At 51.8% G+C, this 20,159-nt stretch overlaps 1 protein-coding gene, 2 long non-coding RNA genes and 3 other non-coding genes across 12 annotated transcripts in view; all 6 read left to right on the top strand.

Annotated features, from left to right (window-relative positions):
• STAU1 (staufen double-stranded RNA binding protein 1) overlaps window positions 1-8,282 on the top strand; it is a 28,790-nt gene extending 20,508 nt beyond the window's left edge. For 6 of the 7 annotated variants that reach the window (XM_071572637.1, XM_071572636.1, XM_071572634.1 and 3 more), the window contains 5 exons: window positions 396-468; window positions 2,428-2,747; window positions 3,428-3,550; window positions 4,941-5,026; window positions 6,571-8,282. In XM_071572637.1, the coding sequence (XP_071428738.1) occupies window positions 396-468; window positions 2,428-2,747; window positions 3,428-3,550; window positions 4,941-5,026; window positions 6,571-6,658 (690 nt within the window). In that variant the 3' untranslated portion in view covers window positions 6,659-8,282. The remainder of the gene's footprint in view (window positions 1-395; window positions 469-2,427; window positions 2,748-3,427; window positions 3,551-4,940; window positions 5,027-6,570) is intronic. The other variant, XM_071572632.1, reaches the window with a different exon arrangement.
• Window positions 8,283-11,224: 2,942 nt separating this feature from the next.
• On the top strand, window positions 11,225-11,309 carry LOC139680567 (small nucleolar SNORD12/SNORD106). Its single transcript, XR_011699374.1, has one exon. It is a non-coding gene; the product is annotated as a small nucleolar SNORD12/SNORD106 (small nucleolar RNA).
• Window positions 11,310-11,408: 99 nt separating this feature from the next.
• Window positions 11,409-15,005, top strand: LOC139680513 (uncharacterized). Its single transcript, XR_011699360.1, has 4 exons — window positions 11,409-11,542; window positions 12,187-12,318; window positions 13,101-13,232; window positions 14,476-15,005. It is a non-coding gene; the product is annotated as an uncharacterized lncRNA (long non-coding RNA).
• Window positions 12,027-12,116, top strand: LOC139680564 (small nucleolar SNORD12/SNORD106). The gene has a single exon (XR_011699372.1). It is a non-coding gene; the product is annotated as a small nucleolar SNORD12/SNORD106 (small nucleolar RNA).
• On the top strand, window positions 12,941-13,030 carry LOC139680565 (small nucleolar SNORD12/SNORD106). Its single transcript, XR_011699373.1, has one exon. It is a non-coding gene; the product is annotated as a small nucleolar SNORD12/SNORD106 (small nucleolar RNA).
• Window positions 15,006-15,520: 515 nt separating the features above from the next.
• On the top strand, window positions 15,521-20,159 carry LOC139680514 (uncharacterized). The gene is made up of 5 exons (XR_011699361.1): window positions 15,521-16,057; window positions 16,318-16,471; window positions 16,720-16,887; window positions 18,965-19,120; window positions 19,211-20,159. It is a non-coding gene; the product is annotated as an uncharacterized lncRNA (long non-coding RNA).

The following is a 20,159-nucleotide window of genomic DNA, read 5'->3' on the forward strand; positions in this document are numbered from 1 at the left end:
ATTCAGCAGATGTCACCAGGCAGTTCAAACAGCCTATCTGGGGTTAGTTTTCTCCTTTTCATGTATGTGCTCATATATGCTCAGTGTGCTCTCCTCGGCAGTACCAATAACTACCAGCAGTTTAACTGGCTTTATGCTGGTATCTGGTTCTGAGTAGGATGTTCCTAATACCACTGCTCTGGGCTGTGGGTGGTTTTAGTCCTTCAGTCAGTAAGAATCACTGGACTTGTCTCTTCTTGGTAGTGATGTAGTAATGGAGGTTTTTGAATAACAACTTCTTCAGTAAAATTTTGGCTGGTCAGATCACCTACACATTGAAAACTTTAAAACTTGGGGCAGGGGAGAGGTTTTCAATGGATACTGTATGTTTGAATTCTTTTCCTTTTATTTTTAAGACCCCAGTGAAGAAACCAGGTGATGGAAGAAAAGTCACCTTCTTTGAGCCGGGCTCTGAAGAGACTCCAGCCAGTGAGTGACCTGGGTGAAAGCAGCAGGGCCCTGGGGGGGGTCAGGTCTGTTCCCAGTGCCCCCAGAAGTGCCACTGAGCACTCTGGCATGAGCAGGGCTGTGCCTTGCAAACCGAATGAGGCCCTTGGGAAGGTTTTGTTCAAAGCCCAAAGAGTTTATTCCTCCTGAGGTCCCTTTTCCCGGGTTGAAGGTGAGAAAGGGTGTCAGCACTACCTCGAACTGGTTGTCCTAAAGCAGAGCTGGAGAGAGAAGGAATGGCCTTGTCCAGAGCTACCCCTGTCTCCAGAGGATGACAGAGCAGGGGCTGTGCCTGCATCTGTTCCAGGCAGTGGATGGTTGTGGGGGTCACACCCCAGGTGACAGGCTGGAACTAAACCCCCCCAAACCTGGCCAGTTGCATCCAGGCATTGCTCTCTGGAATGTCAGCTGGGAGGAGCCAGTAGGGAAACTTTGTCTGTCACCACAGGTCTCTGTTCTGGACAGCATGTTTTGGGTACTTCATGTGTTTAAGAATAACTTTGCTGTTTAAGTTATAAATGGTTGGGTTAACTTGCACTTTAGTAATACTTCACTGCATCCATAAGATCTTGAGTGAGCTCCCTGACTTCCTGTTCAGACTTTGCTATCCCTGCTTTCTTCCATCTACAAATTCTGGCTTTCATCCTTAGAACTGAAAATGCTCAGTCCTGCAGAACTTCATTTATCTGCTCTGCCATAATAGTGACTCCTCAGCTTATTTCAGGGGCATTGTCTTCCCCACCTTTCTTGAGCACACCTCTGCAATTTTCCCCCACAGCTCTGTGTGAGTTCCCCTTAAAAAGCTGTTCTCACCTCTCCTTGATCTGCCTTCTGCCATAAAGTCAGTAAATTGCTGTCAGTTGGCTGTGGTTGGATATTTGCTGTAAACAGTGTCTGGCCTCTTCAGGCTGTGCTAACGTTCTGCTTCACCTTTCCAGCTGCTTGTTCTCAATGACATACAGTTTAAACTTTGTGGACTGTCACTCTCTACATTATTTAACAGTGGCTCTGGCCAGTCTGTGGTTTCATTATTTGCTCCTACAGTTTAAATGATTAAATAAAAAATTCTGAAAGCAAAAGATCAATCTAGAACACGGTTGCCACTGTCTGAGGTGTCTGAAAGCTTGACTGATGCAGAGAAGCTGCTCCTGGAGGTAAAGGGGCTCCTGTGGCAGGGGCCAGCATTGCCCTGGGTCAGGAATTCAGTACCTCTGTCTCTGGGGTGCTGCAGCCCTGCCCCAGCACAGCTGATTGGCCTCCCCACGTTTGTTGGCATTTCAGAAGTGCTTTGAACCACAGTGTTTCTCCCGAGTGGCTGTGGCTGCCATGGCTGCCGTGGCTGCCGTGGCTGCCGTGGCTGCCGTGGCTGCTGTGGCTGTGGCTGCCGTGGCTGCCGTGGCTGCCGTGGCTGCCGTGGCTGCCGTGACTGCTGTGGCTGCCGTGGCTGCCGTGGCTGCCGTGGCTGCTGTGGCTGTGGCTGCCGTGGCTGCCGTGGCTGCTGTGGCTGCCGTGGCTGCCGTGACTGCTGTGGCTGCCGTGGCTGCCGTGGCTGCCGTGGCTGCTGTGGCTGTGGCTGCCGTGGCTGCTGTGGCTGTGGCTGCCGTGGCTGCCGTGGCTGCCGTGGCTGCCGTGGCTGCCGTGGCTGCTGTGGCTGCTGTGGCTGCTGTGGCTGCCGTGGCTGCTGTGGCTGCCGTGGCTGCCGTGGCTGCCGTGGCTGCCGTGGCTGCCGTGGCTGCTGTGGCTGTGGCTGCCGTGGCTGCCGTGGCTGCCGTGGCTGCTGTGGCTGTGGCTGCCGTGGCTGCTGTGGCTGTGGCTGCCGTGGCTGCCGTGGCTGCCGTGGCTGCCGTGGCTGCTGTGGCTGCCGTGGCTGCCGTGGCTGCCGTGGCTGCCGTGGCTGCAGGAGGCCCCACACAGCTCTGCAGAGTGCCCCTCTCCCTCCAGGTAATAAAGAAGATGAGTTTCGGATGCCTTATCTCAGCCATCAGCAGCTCCCTGCTGGCATTCTCCCCATGGTCCCCGAGGTTGCCCAGGCTGTAGGAGCCAGCCAAGGCCACCACACCAAAGAGTTCAGCCGGGCAGCGCCCAACCCTGCCAAGGCCACGGTGACGGCGATGATCGCGCGGGAGCTGCTCTACGGGGGCACCTCTCCCACGGCCGAGACCATCCTGAAGAGCAGCAGCTCCTCAGGCCACGGCCCCCACGGGCCCCTCACCAGGCCCTCTGAGCAGCTGGACTATCTCTCCAACGTGCAGGGAATCCAGGTGAGTGTTCAGCTTGCCAGGATCTCTGCCGGAGCTGTCCAAGCTGCCCCAAGCTGTTGTTTGTTCTAAAGCTTTTTAGTTGTGGTTTAGATTCAGGTGACTGTGTCCTGAGGCTGCTTGTTCAGCTGAAAATCATGTAAAAGTTTTACTTTGCCTATGGCATGTACTGAACTTTACAGAGTTTTCATTTAATTTTCAGTGTGAATTTCTGTGCCATCCTCAGCCCTAATTCCGTGCAACTCTGAGGTCTTAGAAGAACAAAATCAAAGTAGCATTTACTGAAAATTGTTCCAATGTAGCAATACACTGTGGACTGGAACTTGGCTGATGTGCAATTAGGTTCTGTCACCAATCTTTCATACAGTAACATTTTCTGGGGTGGTGCTCAGTGGATTAAAAAGCAGAATATAGAAATTGGAAATGTAGATAGCAGTGATCAAAATAAAGGTCCCAGCAACAATCATTATTAAGCAGCCACTTTTGTTCAAGAGGCTTGCAGAGCTCCTGTGAGTGCTAAAAATCATTGTGAGGTTAAACTTCAAAGAGAGTGGTTCTGCTGCCTGAGAGAATGATGAGAAGAAAGGCTCAGCTTCATAGATGGGCAAATAATCTGTAGTAGTTGTGATACATTTCCTGTACTTGGTTAACTGCAAGGAACTAAATCATTCTCTTTTCTTCAGGTTGAATATAAAGATTTTCCAAAAAATAACAAGAACGAGTTTGTATCTCTTATAAACTGTTCCTCTCAGCCACCACTGATCAGCCATGGGATTGGAAAGGACGTGGAGTCTTGCCACGACATGGTATGATGAATGTTGCTGAAATGCTGCTCTTGGACCTTCCTGAGGGAGGACCAAGGTTTATAGCACTGCTGGGAGCAAGGAATTAGATGCTGTACAGCTCCCTGACTAATGTTTGTCTAATATTTCACAGGTTGCTGAAATGATGATTAATACTATCAGAATCTAATCTAAGTAATGTTTAATGTGCTCAACATGTGCTCACAGTTTTGGTCTACAAAAAGCACACGTGCTTCATTTTGATATTATTTGCATGAGCACATGGCAGTAAATGTACAAAAAGGAACTTATAAACCATATGAACATCTCAGATTATTTTATTGTGTCAGAATGGGCTGATGTTTCACTGGGGACTGTGATAGTTGGGTTCACATTCCCAGACTTCTGCTGGAGTGGAATCCCAAGTGGAAGAAATGCAGGTCAGGGCTGGATAGCAGGAGACACTAAATGTGTTCAGCTCCCTTTAGAAACAAGACCTTTTGTTAAGAGTGGCTGAAGTATTTCTTTGTGACAGAATGAGCCTGCCAGGCTGAAAGCTGCAGCTGACTTTGTCTGTGAAAGACTTCAGGTGGAGCTGACAGGATGTTCCCAGTCTGCTCCCATTGGCAGGGGTTGTTCTTGTTCTTTGGGACTCCAGAGGTGACCCGAGTGCAGCCTGAAGGAACCATTTACCATACAGGATTTTGCTGATTTTTGTACTAGTCTGTTGCAGTACTTTTCCAATGGATACAATTTGATGTGAATTTCTTTGATCTTTGTCACTTACATTTTCATGCCCAGGAGTCAGGGCAGGAGGGAGAAGGGGAAAGGGCAGCTGGTTTGGAGCTTAAACCATGAGCCCCCTCCTCTGGTCAGCATTCAGCTGTCACTGAGCCCATGCCAGAGTCAGGGACGTGCTGGACAACTGCACCTGGAATTGGTCTGAATGAAGCAGGAAAAATGTCAGCTCTCAAATGGGGTGACTGCCCTTGGCCTGGGCAGTGTCTCACTGACCCTGGGCCCCTCCTGTGCTGTAGTTTTGATTCTTCTGTAACTTGTTTTCTTTTCTGGCAAAGGACTTTTTGGTTCTGTGTATTTTCTGTCCTTTGTCCTAAGCTCTGCACAGTTTGAGCAGCTACTAATTCAGTGTCTTTTTTCTTGCTCTTCCTCGTCCCACTGTGTTAATTTTTCCCCACTGCTGAAACAAATGCAGTGGGAATCCCCAGTCACAGCACCTTCCCACTGGTTAATGAAGCAAGATGAACTTCTACACCATTGCATTTTCCATAATAATTATGCATTTTAAAAAATATCTTGCCAAAATTGGAACATTTGGTTGGTTTAAGTGAACACTTTTGCTAAATTACTGAACTGGCCTGAGACCGAATTGCTGAGTGCTCTCCCTTCTCTTTAGGCTGCACTGAATATTCTAAAGTTGCTGTCTGAGTTGGACCAACAAACCACAGAGATGCCAAGGACAGGAAATGGACCAATGTCTGTGTGAGTGGGACCCCTGGACTTCCCTTGCACTGAAGCAAGTTAACCCACTGAGGGTCTATAGACAGATAACATGGGAGGGGTTTCTTGGCCAGAACAGGTAAAATGCTGAGGGCTGTTGGCCCTCTGGCAGCACCAAAGGGGAGTGGATAATCCATCCTGGCACTTCCATGGGCCAGATGCAAAGGGCGGGCAGGAGTGAGTGGGTGAAGTGTGGTGGCTGTGACCCCAGCCATGGGTGACATGTGGCAGGTGTGACCCCAGCCCAGGGTGACAGTTCTGGCCTCTCTGGGCTCAGCTGCCCCTTCCCATTTCTCTGCCAGGAGAGTGACTGTGCAGTGGCACTCAGGGGTTGGGGCTGGAGCTGCTTCTCTCCCTCCCTTCTTCTCCCTCCCTTCTTCCCCCTCCCTCTCTCTCACACACACACAGACCGACAGAGACACTCACACACAGACACACTCACACACACTCACAGACACACACACACTCACACACACTCACAGACACACACACAGACACACTCACACAGACACACACACACACACACACACTCACAGACACTCACACTCACACAGACACACACACTCACACACACACACACACTCTCACACACACACAGACACACACACACTCACACACACACACACAGACACACACACACACACACACTCACAGACACTCACACTCACACAGACACACACACACTCACACACACACACACACTCTCACACACACACAGACACACACACACAGACACACACACACAGACACACACACACACTCACACAGACACACACACACACTCACACAGACACACACTCACACACACTGACACACACACACACTCTCACACACACACACACACAGAGACACACACACACACTCACACAGACACACTCTCACACACTCACACACACACAGACACACACTCTCTCACACACACACACACACTCACACACACTCACACACACACACACACACACTCACACACACACAGACACACACACACAGACACACACACACACTCACACAGACACACTCTCACACACTCACACACACACAGACACACACTCTCTCACACACTCACACACACTCACACACACTCACACACACTCACACACACTCACACACACACACACACACTCACACACTCACACACACTCACACACACACACACACACACTCACACACACTCACACACACACACACACTCTCACACTCACACACACACACAGACACACACAGGCACACTCTTGTGTGTCACATAGAAAGGGATGGGCAGGGGTCAAGGCTTATTTTCAGCAGAAACATGGAGGGGTTGGAATTACTCCCTTGGATGGGGTGGAGGAGAGAAAGTTGAGCCTGTGGTTGAGATAATAAGGTCCCAAATTAACAGTGGTGGGATCCCCACAGTACTCATTGGTTAAAACTGGGGGCAGTTATATATGGCAACAGACTGTTATATGCACATCAAATTCTTTGATTGAAAGCATCTTACTTGTGGCAGCTGTTCTGCCTCCTAAGTAACAGGTGTTTTCTCATTGCAGATGTGTGAAACAAGAAATGGAAAGTGACCCTCTCCTCAAACCGGCGAGCGCAAACCCTTTGGGACAAACACTGGACAGCACTGCCTGAAACAGGCTCTTGACTGAACCCAAACCTGAAAGCACCAGAGAAAATCAAATGCTTCCTCTTAATGTAACCTAACTGTTAGAGTGCTACAGTCTCTACAACCTACTGTAGTGTCCAAATCATAACTGTTGCTTTTTCTTCAAACAGTGATACATTTTTAGTTTCATTATGTTGTTTTGATTGAAATGACACTATAAATTTTTCATTTAAAAGTTTCTTAATTGTATCTAGAACAATAGCACAGTTTAGAAACTTTGTCTTCTGAGACTGACATGTTACCTGTGAACTAACTTGGGAAGATCATATCCATGTATGTGGTTCTTTTGGTTTTATTGGAATAGCAGCGTTTCACTGGAAACAGGCTGTGTCCCACCATTTTAAAAGGTCCCATATTTTTGCAAGCCAACCTTAATTATCCAATGGTTGAATGAATTAAAACACTTTAGGAATTTTAAACTTGGTTTGATCATTTTTGGTTAATCTCTAGTTTTCTGGAGTGTGGGGTAGGGGAACCCGAGTGCAACGTGACCTTCAGTGATCTCCGAGCTGTGTGGGGGCTGTGGGCGGCTCCCGGCTCATGCAGTACAGGATATGATCTCAGTGTAGTGCATATAAAACTGCAGATTGATTTTCCTTGAGTGCTTTATACTGTTTAATTACATCTCCATGTAGGGCTGAAAAAAATGACCTCTGTTTCTCTCTAACTGTTGCTTTTGGTGTTGTGTTGTGCGCCCGGGGGCGCGCTGAGGTTTGCCTTGGTGCAGGTGCAGCACGACAAAGCCGCGCGAGTTCAGTACTGCTTCCCTTCATTGTTTACGCTGGAATTTTTTCTCCCCATGGAATGTAAGTAAAACGTAGTGTTTGTCACCAATAAATGGTAATACTAAATTTTTTTGGTTAATTTGTTCTTGTATGCCACCACAGGGGCTGCTTTTTGGTAGATTTGTAATGTTTGTGCTCTAGTCCAGGCCGTGTGTGAAGCTGTGGGAGTAACTCCTGGTGGGTCCCGAGTGCATCGAGGTCCCTGCTGGTGCCCTGCAGGACGTGCAGGCCTGGCAGGGAAGGGAGTGCAAAGTAACGTGGGTACAGTTTGTTCTTTGTGCCACAGTGTGTTAGTGCAGCTTTGTTAATGAGAGCTTAAACTGCAGTTTGAAGTGAACCCTAGAAGTCAGCCTGGACGAGGCCCTGGCACGGCAGTGGGTGGGACTGCAGAGTTCGAGGCTCTGCTTTGCAGGTTCCTTGTTGGCTTCTAACTGGTGCCAGCCCTGCCTTGCCCTGCAGTGGGGGCAGTGCTGCAAACCACAGCTGACACGTGTCCTGTCTCGTCCAGTGTGTACTTACCTGTGACCTGTGGCAGTTCCTCCCCTGTGCAGCACCTGCAGGGACTCTGCCTCAGAGAGCAGCTCCTGCAGGTGCTGTCCCCGAGCTACGTCTTGGCCGTTGTATTTGCATGATCCAAAGCAATTGGGCCACAGGAACTGCAGACCAGATTGCATTGAATCACGTTGGGTTTGATCATTATAAGCAAAAAGACCCAAACATTGTAAAGTTTTTTTTGTTTTATTTTTTTTTACATTTGTAGAACTAAAATGCTGTATATTTAAAAATTAAAAGAAACTTGCTAGGCTGAGGCTTTGTATTGCAAATTCTTCCAACTCAGAAAGTCCTTGCCCAACAATTGCTGTTGGAAAGGGAGCATGCAGGCAGTGGGGGAATGCTCTCCCCCCCTTGCCCTCCTGCTGCTGGGTGTTCTCCTTGGATGGGACTGGAGCCTGTTCTCAGGACTGTTCTGCAGCAGTCACTTATGCCTGGTGCTGTTTGACAGGAAGCTGGACTGAGGCACTTTGCCCCAGGAGCCCTTCAGTGCAGGTAAACACCCAGTGCCTCCGTGGTGCTGTGTAAGGACAGCCCTTGCTGCAGTCCCAGCCCTGTGCTGGGACACTCCATGGCACCGTGTGGACTCTGGTTAAGCCACCGTGAATTCTGGATAAAAGTAGGGCTTTTCCAGAGCCCAGTCCCTTCCTTGCTTTCCCTCTTGTCTCCTCTGTTCCTGATGCAGCAAAGGCAAGAGGCCCAGCTGAGACAGTGCCCTTGTGCCTCCTCAGAACTGCCCCTGCTGCTGTCCCAGCCTTTGCAGGCTCGTGGCTGTTGTGCAGACAGGGCTGCCCAGGCCCCCTGACCCATGCACAGGGGGAGGTCTGGGCCTCAGGGGCTCCTGGTTTCAACTGAGTTTCCTGAGTCCCCACAGAAGAAACATGACTTCTTGTGATCCATCATTCTTGGTTTCAGGATGGGGATCTTAAAGAAAAGAAGTTGAGCCAAATTTATTTTTGGGATTGTTGACCTGTAAGGCAGCTAAACTGTGCCTGTAGGTCTCCTGAAAGGCTCTGGAGGAGAGAGCAAACAGGAATGAGAAGCAGCCTGGATCCACAGGAACACCGTTCTGTGACACTAAGAGACATTCCCAGAACTGGCTGTTGGTTTGGTTTAGGATACAGACAGCTGCCACTTCTTTTGGATAAGCTGCACCTGACAGGACTCAGCCTGGACTCAGCAGGGTTATTACTCTTAATCCTCTGCTCAAATTTTGGTAACATATGCAACAGAATTCAGTGGAGCTGCACTGGCAGCTACTGTGTCACCTGGGGATCACACCAAAATTCTGTTTCAACCCACTGATTGAAGTCAGAAATAGTTTTATTTCCCCCCTACTGTATAAAGACAAATGGTGGAGGTTCCAAAAGTTCCCAGCTGCAGGCAGGGATGGGATGGGTGGATACCACTTCACTCCTCTTTTGTGAAGCAACCACACAGTTCTTTGCTGCTTTTACTTGGAAAGTCTGTAGGTAGAAACCAACAGAGTACGTGGGAATCAAGGCAAAACCTTCCTTAAGGGCCCCTCCACTGAAGTAGTTTTATTCAGATGACTCCTGGTTGAGCTCAGACCAAGAAATGCAGCCCGGAGGTGGTCACATCTGGAAATACTCCCCTCAGCTCTGTGCTGTGCCTGGATGGATACACACCCTCACTGACCACCCAGGAACTTCTGAGTAAGTGCCTGAACGTCCCATGGAAGGAGGCTGGGGAAAAAAAATGAAGTTGCTTATAGCAAATTAAAATCTCCAGGGTATTCATTTAATCTCTGGATTAGCTCTGAATAAAAGCATAGAGATGGTAAATAATACTTACCCAAGGTTGCACTCTGTTCTTTGATGAAACAAATTATTTTGTACACCACTAGCAGGATCCTAAGGCAACAAAGTGTCTTTGATTAGAAATGACCCATCAGAGTGCTTTAAACTTTGCTCATTCTCCCACTTCCAATTTCACAGTATTTTAACAGCCTGCTAATAGAGGATTTTAAAAGTCCTGTGTTAATGATGCAGAAACTGTTCTCCACAGAGCTTTTGATGCTCTCACGCTGTTCTTCCACTTCTGTTTCCTATTTCCCCCCAGAAGACAATCTCTTGTGTTTAAGTGCCTTGTTTATGCTCCCAAAGCAGCGCCCCGGGTGGGAGCCACCCCTGCCCCGCTGGGACTGGCCGTGTGCTGGCACTCCTGCTGGGCTCAGGACGCGCTGCCACAGCTCCTGTGAGGCCTGGCGGGGAACACAAACACGTTCCTGCCAAGCTGTGGTACTCTCCAGAACACCCTGGGCACTCTGGGACCGGGACAAGGACGGGACAGAGACCGGGACAGAGGACGGGACAGAGACCGGGACAGAGACCGGGACAAGGACGGGACAGAGCCCGGGACAGAGACCGGGACAGAGCCCGGGACAAGGACGGGACAGAGCCCGGGACAGAGACCGGGACAAGGACGGGACAGAGCCCGGGACAAGGACGGGACAGAGCCCGGGACAGAGCCCGGGACAAGGACGGGACAGAGCCCGGGACAGAGCCCGGGACAAGGACGGGACAGAGCCCGGGACAAGGACGGGACAGAGCCCGGGACAGAGCCCGGGACAAGGACGGGACAGAGCCCGGGACAGAGCCCGGGACAAGGACGGGACAGAGCCCGGGACAGAGCCCGGGACAGACACCGGGACAGAGACCGGGACAGAGCCCGGGACAAGGACGGGACAGACACCGGGACAGAGCCCGGGACAAGCACGGGACAGAGCCCGGGACAGAGACTGGGACAGAGACCGGGACAGAGCCCGTGACAAGGACGGGACAAAGCATGGCCGAGTCCAGCCCAGCCCAGGCCGGCGCGGCCCCTCCCGCCATTGCGCCTGCGCAGCCCCCGGGGGGCGGGGCTGGGGCGGGGCCTGCGGAGCCCATAAAGGGCCTCGCGTGGGGCCGCTCGGCCTTTTCCTGCGCAGGGCCGAGGTGGGTGCGGGTCGGGCTGCGGAGCTGCTGCGGCTCCGGCGGGGGCATCGCGGGCCGGGGTGGGTGGGCCCTGGGTTGCCATCTGACTGTTCCCGGGGTCGGCCGCGCCTGTGCGGGCTCTGCTGGCGGCCCCGGTGCCCGCCCGCCCGTGGAGGGGCCGCGTGGCCGCCTCGGCTCCGCTCGGCCTCGCGGCCCGGCCCCCGGGGCTCCTTCCTGGGCGGGTCGCACGGAGCTCGCCGCTGGTGTAGGTGATGACTCTTTCCCCGTCAGAGCGACAGTGTTGACTATTGTTGTCCAAGCCAGGTCGTGTCTGATGCACCAGCGGAGCCGCTGCGGGGGCGGGCGGGGCCTGGCGCTGCCCCGGCCCTCGGTGCTGCTTCTCCTCGGGGCTGACTGTTCCCGGTGCTGACTGTTCCCGGTGCTGACTGTTCCCGGTGCTGACTGTTCCCGTTTCCCGCAGGGTCCAGGGCACCTCTAGAGCCACATGGCCAGGCCGGCGATGGGGGCCCGTGCCCGGCGTGCGCCCTGGGGACTGATCCCGTGCCAGGGCCGAGCGGTGAGTCTGTGCGGGATGTGCCGCCATGGTTCAAATACACGTGTGTGGGGTTGATATCTCAGGAGTTACCGAAGTGCCCCCGCAGCGCGGTGTCCCCGGGCCGGTGCGGGGGATCGGGCCCTGCCCGGGGCCCTCCCGGCCCCCCTGTGCTCCCCGCAGCTCTGCAGGGACAGCCCGGGGCGGGCAGGGAGCCTCGCACGGACAGAGGCCCTGGGGAAGGCAATAACCTCCTCATCTCTGCCTGCTGCTTCTTTGTTCTGTGTCCTTGCTGTTTTGTGCTCTGCTCTGGAAACCCCATACATCGGTGTTTCTTCTCCGGTTTTTTTGGAAATATTTCCCTGTCCCATGTGCCTCTTAAGCATTCCAACCAGCCAGGTATTTTTGGGGAAGGAATTGCATGAATTCCTCATGGCCCGTGGATCTGTGGGAGGAGGTGGAGGGTGGCACAGAGCAGTGGGTGAGCAGCCACAGCTCCTGGGGTCCTGCTGGTGTAAGTGATGACCAAATTTTTTCCCCATCAGAGCGACAGTGTTGATTCCTTGCTGTTCAAGCCAGATGTGTCTGATGCACCAGCAGGGAAGTGCTGCTGTGGCCCCACACCGTGGCAGGGCCTGGTGCTGACTGTCCTTTGGCTTTACCCACAGGGCACTGTGAAGGCAGAGACAAGGGCTTGGGCCTCTGGGAGGCCTGAGGTGAAGGCTGCAGCTGGCAGTGATGGTTTGGTGAGGGGAATTGTCTGTTTTCCTCCACCACACTTGAATCTCTAGCAAATAATGGTAAGTATTCAAAGTAATTGTGAATCATGTGTTCAAAATAAATTAAAAAAAAAAGGAGGGGGAGAAAATACCCTTTTCTGCAAGGCAATTTGTCCCCAGAGACAGAAGTGTAAAATATGTGTTAGCCTGGGTATTGTAGAGATGAAAATACAGGGCCTGTCCTCATGCACGGGCATTGCAGTGAGGCCCTCTGGGCCTCCTGTTCAGCATGGCCAGAGTGGCAGGGGTGGCTGGTGAGGAGCCAGCAGGGCACGTGCCCTGCACACTGCCCTGCTGTGTGCTGAGCTGGAGCAGGACACGGTGCTCACAGCTCTGGCCTGTTCCCTGCTGTGCTGTGTTCAGGCTCACTAAGCACCCTGCACAGACACGTGGGTGATGGCTGCTCAGACCAGCTGCCCCAGTGAGGGGCAGGAGCTGTTCTGGCTGAAGTGGGTCCCTCTGGGATGTGCTGCTGCTGTTTCCTGCCCTGACCCTCGTGGGCCAGACTGGGAGTGTGAAGGGACTGCAGCTGTGGGCATGGCTTTGCCAGTTCTTTGCCATTTGCTCTGTCCCTGTGGATCTGTGGGATGTGGTGGAGGGTGGCACAGAGCAGTGGGTGAGCAGCCACAGCTCCTGGGGTCCTGCTGGTGTAAGTGATGACCAGATTTTTTCCCCATCAGAGCGACAGTGTTGATTCCTTGCTGTTCAAGCCAGATGTGTCTGATGCACCAGCAGGGAAGTGCTGCTGTGGCTCCACACCGTGGCAGGGCCTGGTGCTGACTGTCCCTTGGCTTTACCCACAGGGCACTGTGAAGGCAGAGACAGGGGCTTGAGCCTCTGGGAGGCCTGAGGTGAAGGCTGCAGCTGGCAGTGATGGTGTGGTGAGGGCAGTTACCTGCTTTGCTCCACCACGTGTGCCTCTGTCAGGGAGAATGGTAAGTCTTTGATCCACATATGTTCACTAGCTGAAATAAAAAAAACTTTCTGCAAGGAGGTTTCTGCTGCAGTGGTTTGACAGCTTAATGTGCCCGAAGATTTGGCAGAGTGGAGATTTGAGTGCTGCAGAAAGGGCCCTTGTGAATGTTGGACCAGAGACCAATCCCTGTTGAAATATTCCAGTCTCCTCCAGGGCTTAATGCCTTGTCAGCAGTTCTGCACCTGTGTGGGCATAAAGATTTTTCACTTGTAATTTTCTGCCTTTTAATGCTCAGCTGGAGAGCTCGGTCATGGTGACTTCAGCCTTTTCCCACAGCAGAGGGGCAGTGTTGCTGCAAACTGTTCTAGCCACGCTGGTTCCACAGCTGTGCAGTGCCCTTATGGCATGTGAGGAGGCTCCTGCAGGGGCTGCTGCCCACTCCAAGGCAGCACTAAAAGCTGATCAGAGGAACACTGATGTGTGTGAAAGACTTGAGGATGAAAAATTCAAGATCCCAAATAAAATGGAGAGCTTTGACAGGTTTCAGTTTGAGGGCATAAATGTATTTTTTATTATCCTCTTGCCCCATTTAAGCAGTGTTAAAATGAGGTGCTTCTTAAAGAATCAGCTTTTGTTCCTGGTATTTCGTTGGGGTTTTTCCCCCCCTTCTGAATGGGAGGTTGTCAGTGCTTTGGGAAGTGAGTAAAAATCAGCTTCCAGCAGTGTCTGTTTACAGGAGAGGAATTGCTTTTGGTGTTCAAGGTCAGCTGTGTAGCATCTGAATGTCTGGTTAGGATTTCAGGAATGCTTTAGAAAAGGTGCTTAACAGAACTTCATTGGGTAAACATGGATAAACAGCTGGTGCCACTGGCTCCTTCAGTTCCAGCCTCATACTGAGGTGTCTGTTGTGCAGCTGCTCTGTCTGCAGGGTGGCTCAAGTGTCTGAAGAGCAGGACTGTGCCCTCTGTTTGCAGCCCTGCATGCAAAAGGAACTGTGTCCCCTCTCAGACAGTGGAGCTGTTCGAGCTGACTGAATGGGTTTCTTTGGCACTCTGGTGTGTCAGGTCCCCGTGGCTGTTGGCAAGTCCTGCTCTAGAAGCTTCCACAGTGCAGTTGGAATGTATCCTGGGAGGTTTCCACTCTTTACAGAGCAACCTTTGTCTAATAGGGTATTTTGAGGGGACTGGGGGAGGATTTGAAAGCTGTGTATTTGCTGTTTGTGGCAGAGTGGACAGACAAAATGTTGGCTGTTTTCTTGGCAGGTTGAGGTTTGTCCAGAGGCTGTCCTGGGCCCTGCTGGGGTTTCAGTGTTGTGCTAATGAAGATGGATTCTGCTGCTGTTGAGGATCCTCGCCCAAGCCACAGCATTCACATCACGCTGTAGCAGCTCTGGCCTGTCCCCAGAGCTGGCAGGACTGATAGATTTGTGTCCTGCTGACTTAGATGGAGGATGTAATATTTTTGTGCCCTGTGTATGAGGCATGTAACTGGAATGAATTCTGGAACTTGTTGCATCTTCAGTGCCATGGGATGTTTGGTCTGCAGGGGCTGACAGCTCACTCTGTCCTGCCCCCAGTCATTACAAGCAAGGAAGGCTCTCCCTGGAGCAGATGGCAAGTGCAGGAGGATGGCCTTGTGTGGAGCTGGAGCTTGGCTCTCCCCTGCCATCCAGAAAGTGTTAGTGGTTCATCCCTGGCACCCTGTGAGGTGGGGAAGGGGTGTCTGCAGCACAGTGTGGGTTTGTACTGTATAGAGCCTACTTTTAATAAAATCTGAGTATTGGGTAAACTCAGCTGATGACTGAAATTCTCTTTACACGTTTCCCTCCTTGGAGGTGGGGTGGGTGGTGTGCCCACACCCAGGGCTGCCCTGGAGCAGTGCTCAGGCTTACCTGCTCCACACCTGCTCCCTTTGCCCAGTGTGTGGGGCTGCAGTGTCCCCAACAGCATCCAGGGCTGCTCCTTAACTGACACGAGGCTTGTGCTTTTGATCCTTCCACACCCTTTGGAGCACTTGGACTTTGGCCTGGGAAAGGGCCAGATCAGTTCTGGGTGCCATTTCTCAGAAGAAACCACGAGCTTTGCCTCTGCCCTGGCTGAGCAGCTTGGAGTGTGTGCACTCCCTCTGTGCTGCAGTGGTGGACACTCTTACCCCACCAATGCTCCCAAATCCAGGCTGCTGATGCAGAAAGTTGTTGCCATCTCATTCAAATGGCTGTAGACCATCTGCAGCCTCACAAGAGCACTGCTGTAATTGTTACACTGGCTTTGTCTTCCATTTGTGCTTGCAAAAATTTTGTCTAATAAAGAGGATATAAAAACATTTTTTTTCTGAGATACAGCCCTCACAGGGGAAGATCTGTCTGGAGGTGAATCCATTTGTCAGTGGATGTGGATCAGGCCTTGGACACCAGTGGTTCAAAGCAGACTTTGAGTATTTGCTGTCACTTTTTTATAGCAGGATATTTATAGGTGCAATTTTCTTGGAAATCTGCAGAGGAGGACTGGAAGTGTCAAACTTGTTAGTCAGCAGTTTCTGTTGCTGTGGAAACACCCTGGGAAAACTGCCTGAAGGAAGGGGTGTTTGCCAAAGGGGCCAGCAGCAATGTGCATCTCTGGCTGGTTCCTCCTCACCTGAGCCTGCACTGCAGGCACGTGCTCACAGCTGCTGCTGTGCCGTGTGGGTGACACATTTTGTGCTGCTGCAGGTCAGGATTCCCTCTGTAAGTGCTCTGCCACTCCTCTGAGCCATGGCCAGGGTGCTGCCAGTCTTCCCTCTGATCCCAGATGCTGTGCTGGCTCCCGTGCTGCTGAAGAGCTCCACGGAGGGTTGTTGCCTGTGAAGGTAAGTGGCAATATTGTGGGGGTGAGAGGGATGCCTGTGAGGTGTCACCTCTCAAAAGAGTTCCAGTGACATACTGAATGCATTGGGATGCAGACTTGGCTTTTTTTCCCTGGTAGAGCTGAGCAGATAGACCTGCTGTTCCATAGCCCTTTGGCAAGGGGAAGGCTGGGTGAGGAGGGGTCAACTCCTGACTCACCGTGTTAGTTTACAAAGCAGTTGCAAATCTGCTCCTTGATCTTTTCCTGCCTTTTTTTCTGCAGTGGGGAGAAGTACTTGCAGGAATATAGCAGAGCAGACAGGAAGCACAGAGGATTTCCTTGGTGAGAGAGCAGAATCAGGGCTGTGTGGACAGGATGGGACAGGGTGGCTGAGCCTGCTGCCCGAGAGGGGCGATGGAGCCTCTTCCTTGCAGTGGTGAGTGGGTGCCAGTCTGAAGCCTGTGCTGCAGGCTGCTGGAAGGGCATTGGTGGCTTCTCCCCTGCTGTTCTTCCTTTTTTCTTTTTTCCTTTAAACAAAATGGAAAGGTCACAGTCTCCTCTGAGCTGCCTTCTCCCTGTCTGAACTGTGACAGGGAATCTGACAAAGGCACCTGTCCTTGGATAAGCCTAATGATTTTCCCTCTCACTGAAGAGGAAAGCTCACCCTTATCTCGGTGTTTTCAGATGTTCCCTCTGTCTGATGATGGGAGTCTGTCTATCCATCACAGCATTGTTCTTCCCCCATCTGTGGCTCAAGTGCTGGGAGGAGGAAGATGTAAAGCTGCCTGGGAGGTCTGCAAGGCTGACAGAAGCCAGGATCTCTCAGGAATGCATGGCTGGGTTCAGCCACGGGTGAGTTGTGCTTTGCTCTGGGTTTGCCTGGTCCTTAAACCCAGAGCATCCCTGAGGGATGGTGGGGCTGGTAGCCCTTTACAGAGTTGCAGCAAGGGCAGTGTTAGGAGGATCTTTCAGGGTTTATTCATCTTCATTTCCCTCATAGTGGGAGCCAAGACCTGAGGAACTGGAACACCAGGAACAGTCCCTGTGCCCTGGGAGAGCTGTGTGTGTGGTGCCCTCACTCTTGGCTTCTGCAGCTGTAACTCAATCCAGCTGCTGTCACGGTTAGTGTGAGCTGTAAAGCAGAGCAGTTGACAGCTTAACTTTCCTTGTTGCAGCAAACCCTGTTTCTCCCCCTTTTGAACCATGTTGCAAAGAACTGCACTCCAGGGCTGGGAAGAGATGTGACTTGTGTCAGCACCTGTGGCTCTCTGCTAATTGTCATCCAGATGTTCACTCCTGACTCTTTTCTTCAAGGCTCTGAGTGGCAGTTGATAGCAATGCTGTGCTGCAGGTGGAACAGAAACACACAGCACTTCAGTTTTAAAGCAGGGTCCCATAGGTCCATGGAAATACAGTTTTGGGAAAGGAAACCAAAAAAAGCTCTTAACCTGTTTCTCTGTCATGTGTTAGGATAAAATCCTGGTCCAGCTACTGAACAAGAGCTGTGAGGTCTGTAGGCAGCTCTGGTTGTTCAGGAAAAGGCCTCCCTTCACCATCCACACCACTATTCATCTTGCTTGTCAAAAAGTGCTCATGTCCTCCAGCTGTAGAACGTATGTCTGGACTTGTGGCCTGCATCCTGCAGGCAGGAGACTAAAGGGCAGATCCTATCAGAAATCCTGGAGAGCTCCACTTGGTCTTCTTGCTGTGTAAACTTGTGAGGTCCCAGGGAGAATCAGAAAAACCAGGAGGAGAAGGTGCAGTTAACCCCCTCTCCCCAAATCTTGCCATCCTCTCTTTCTCTCTGCATTTCCTGAGCTGTGAAGTGCTCAGCTGACTGGGTTCTGCCCAGGGAACATGAAAGCTTGACTGCTCAGTGCCTGCCCGTGCAGCCTCTGCTCTCATTTAAGAAAGTAAATGTGATCTTTTCCATCATGTAAATTGTGTCAATTGAATAAAGCTATTAAATAGGTGAGGTAGTGATGTGGGTTCTGGATATTTTCATCCCTGCTATTACTGCATCTGCTCCTGGTTGCACTCAGAAATGCCAGTCACAAAAGGACCCTTTGCTGAGGTTGGGTCAGTGCTTTGGGTTTTAGCTCTATTTTGCATTGTATTTCTGTGCTGCCTCTTCATGTTTTGTGGAGTGTGTAGCTGTCATGTGCAGAGAGAGAAATTGTGCAGATGGGTGGCCTTGAATCTCCTGTGGAAATGCACTGGTTGTAGGTAAGGCCTCTGTTTCCTCACCTAAGCCCTGCCCTATTGCAAATAAACATCTGCTTCTTGGTCCTTTGATTGTAACTGATAATTTACAAGGAACATTTACTATGTATTCCAAAATCCCCAGTGTCCAACCAGAACAAGGGAGAACTGCTTTCACTCTGGGAATGTGAGATTAGCAACAACAAGAACTTGACAGGGGGATTGAATAGAAACCCTACTGAGATGCCTGGACCTGAATCCAACTTTCCTCCCAGCACAGGGTCAGGCAAAACTGCAGTCTCTTTGTGTACCCTTTGCCTTCAGAAGGTAATTGTCATTCAGTCAGTTCTGTGTGTCTCAGAACAATGGAAAGGGGTTCCTCCCACCTCACCAGCTGTTGGCAGGGGATGTGCAGCAGGAGTGCTGGTCCTGGGAAATGTGCTCTTTGCTGCCCCTCAGGGAATTGCACAAGAGCCACCCGGGCCTCTGGTTTGTGTTGACTAATTAGCTGAGTAATGCAATCTCCTTCTCAATGTTCTTCCTGTTCTAGATCAGGAATGAGACATGCCTTGGTTAAATGGCTTACCCAAGGTCACACAGGGAGTGACTCATTGGCAGAGGCAGGAATTAACACCTGGTATCATTAAATTCCTCCTTCCTAGACCCCATGGCCTCTGATTTCTAGTGCTCTTCTTTTCCTCTTCTGTCTTTTTGTCTCCCACTGCAGGATTTGTCACACATGTGATTTCCACGGTGACAGTCTCTGACCTCTGCCAAGAAAAGGAGACATCTGTCCTTTGCTGCAGACATCTACTGATATACAAGGGAGCTGAAGTTCCTTTTATTTCGTTTTGGAGCATTTTGCCATGTTCTGCCTGAGCTGGTGGGTGGCAGCTCTCTCTGTCCAAGCCTCCAGCACTGCACATGCTGAAGGTTTTAGCCTGTCCTCTAATGGTATTTTCTGTTTTCCCAGAAGCACCTTTGCTGCAGTTTTGCAGAAGTGGGAACATTCTGCCCATACCCACTGTTAGTGCAATAACATAATCATTTGCAAAAACTCAGCGGGTGAGTTTTATAAATCCCAGTTCAGTGTTCACCAAGGCATAACATCTGTTGTGATCAATATTTAAGAGTAAGCCTCTTTGAGAAAAAGTTACAGTAAAGCCTTTTGCTTCCTTCTGAATAGCTAAATAATTCACAGGAGTAGCTGTAATCACTTTAAGCTTCTTCCGTTCCCAAGTAAGCAGAAAATTCAGAGTAATTCTGTGGAGAGGCAGAATAGGGAGCTGGCCCGTGTTCCTGAGGAGCTGCTGTGCCGGGAACGAGGGACTTGCAGGGTTTTACTGGCTCCTGAGCTGTGCTGGAGACAAATCAGGCGAAAAATGAGCTCTTCTGTCTTTCTTTGATGATAATCTCTGTGGTACTCTGGCAGGTAAATGCCAGCAGTCAGTGCAGAAACGATCCCCTTTGGTCTGAAAGGTCTGCAGGAGTGGGAATGTCGGGTGTGTGGGCAGGGCGAGTTGCCACGAGGGTGCGGCGGGAGGGGGAGGGTGTTGGTGTGAGCAGCACCTGCTGCCACAGGGCTGCGGCTCGGGGCTGGGCACGGAGCTGCGGGCACGGGGGGCACAGCCCAGCACAGCGGGCACGGGGGCACAGCCCAGCACAGCGGGCACCGGGCGCTCTGCCCGAGCTGATCCCGGGGCAGCGGCCGCCGCAGGACTCGGCGCGGCTCCTTGGCGGGAGCGCAGGTGGCGGAGTGCGGGGCAGACCGTGCCAGTGCCGTGCCAGTGCCGTGCCAGGCCGTGCCAGTGCCGGGGCCGTGCCAGTGCCGTGCCGTGCCAGTGCCGTGCCAGGCCGTGCCAGTGCCGGGGCCGTGCCAGTGCCGTGCCGTGCCAGTGCCGTGCCAGGCCGTGCCAGTACCG

Source organism: Pithys albifrons, chromosome 18 (assembly GCF_047495875.1).
Source record: "Pithys albifrons albifrons isolate INPA30051 chromosome 18, PitAlb_v1, whole genome shotgun sequence".
NCBI classification, from domain to species: domain Eukaryota; kingdom Metazoa; phylum Chordata; class Aves; order Passeriformes; family Thamnophilidae; genus Pithys; species Pithys albifrons.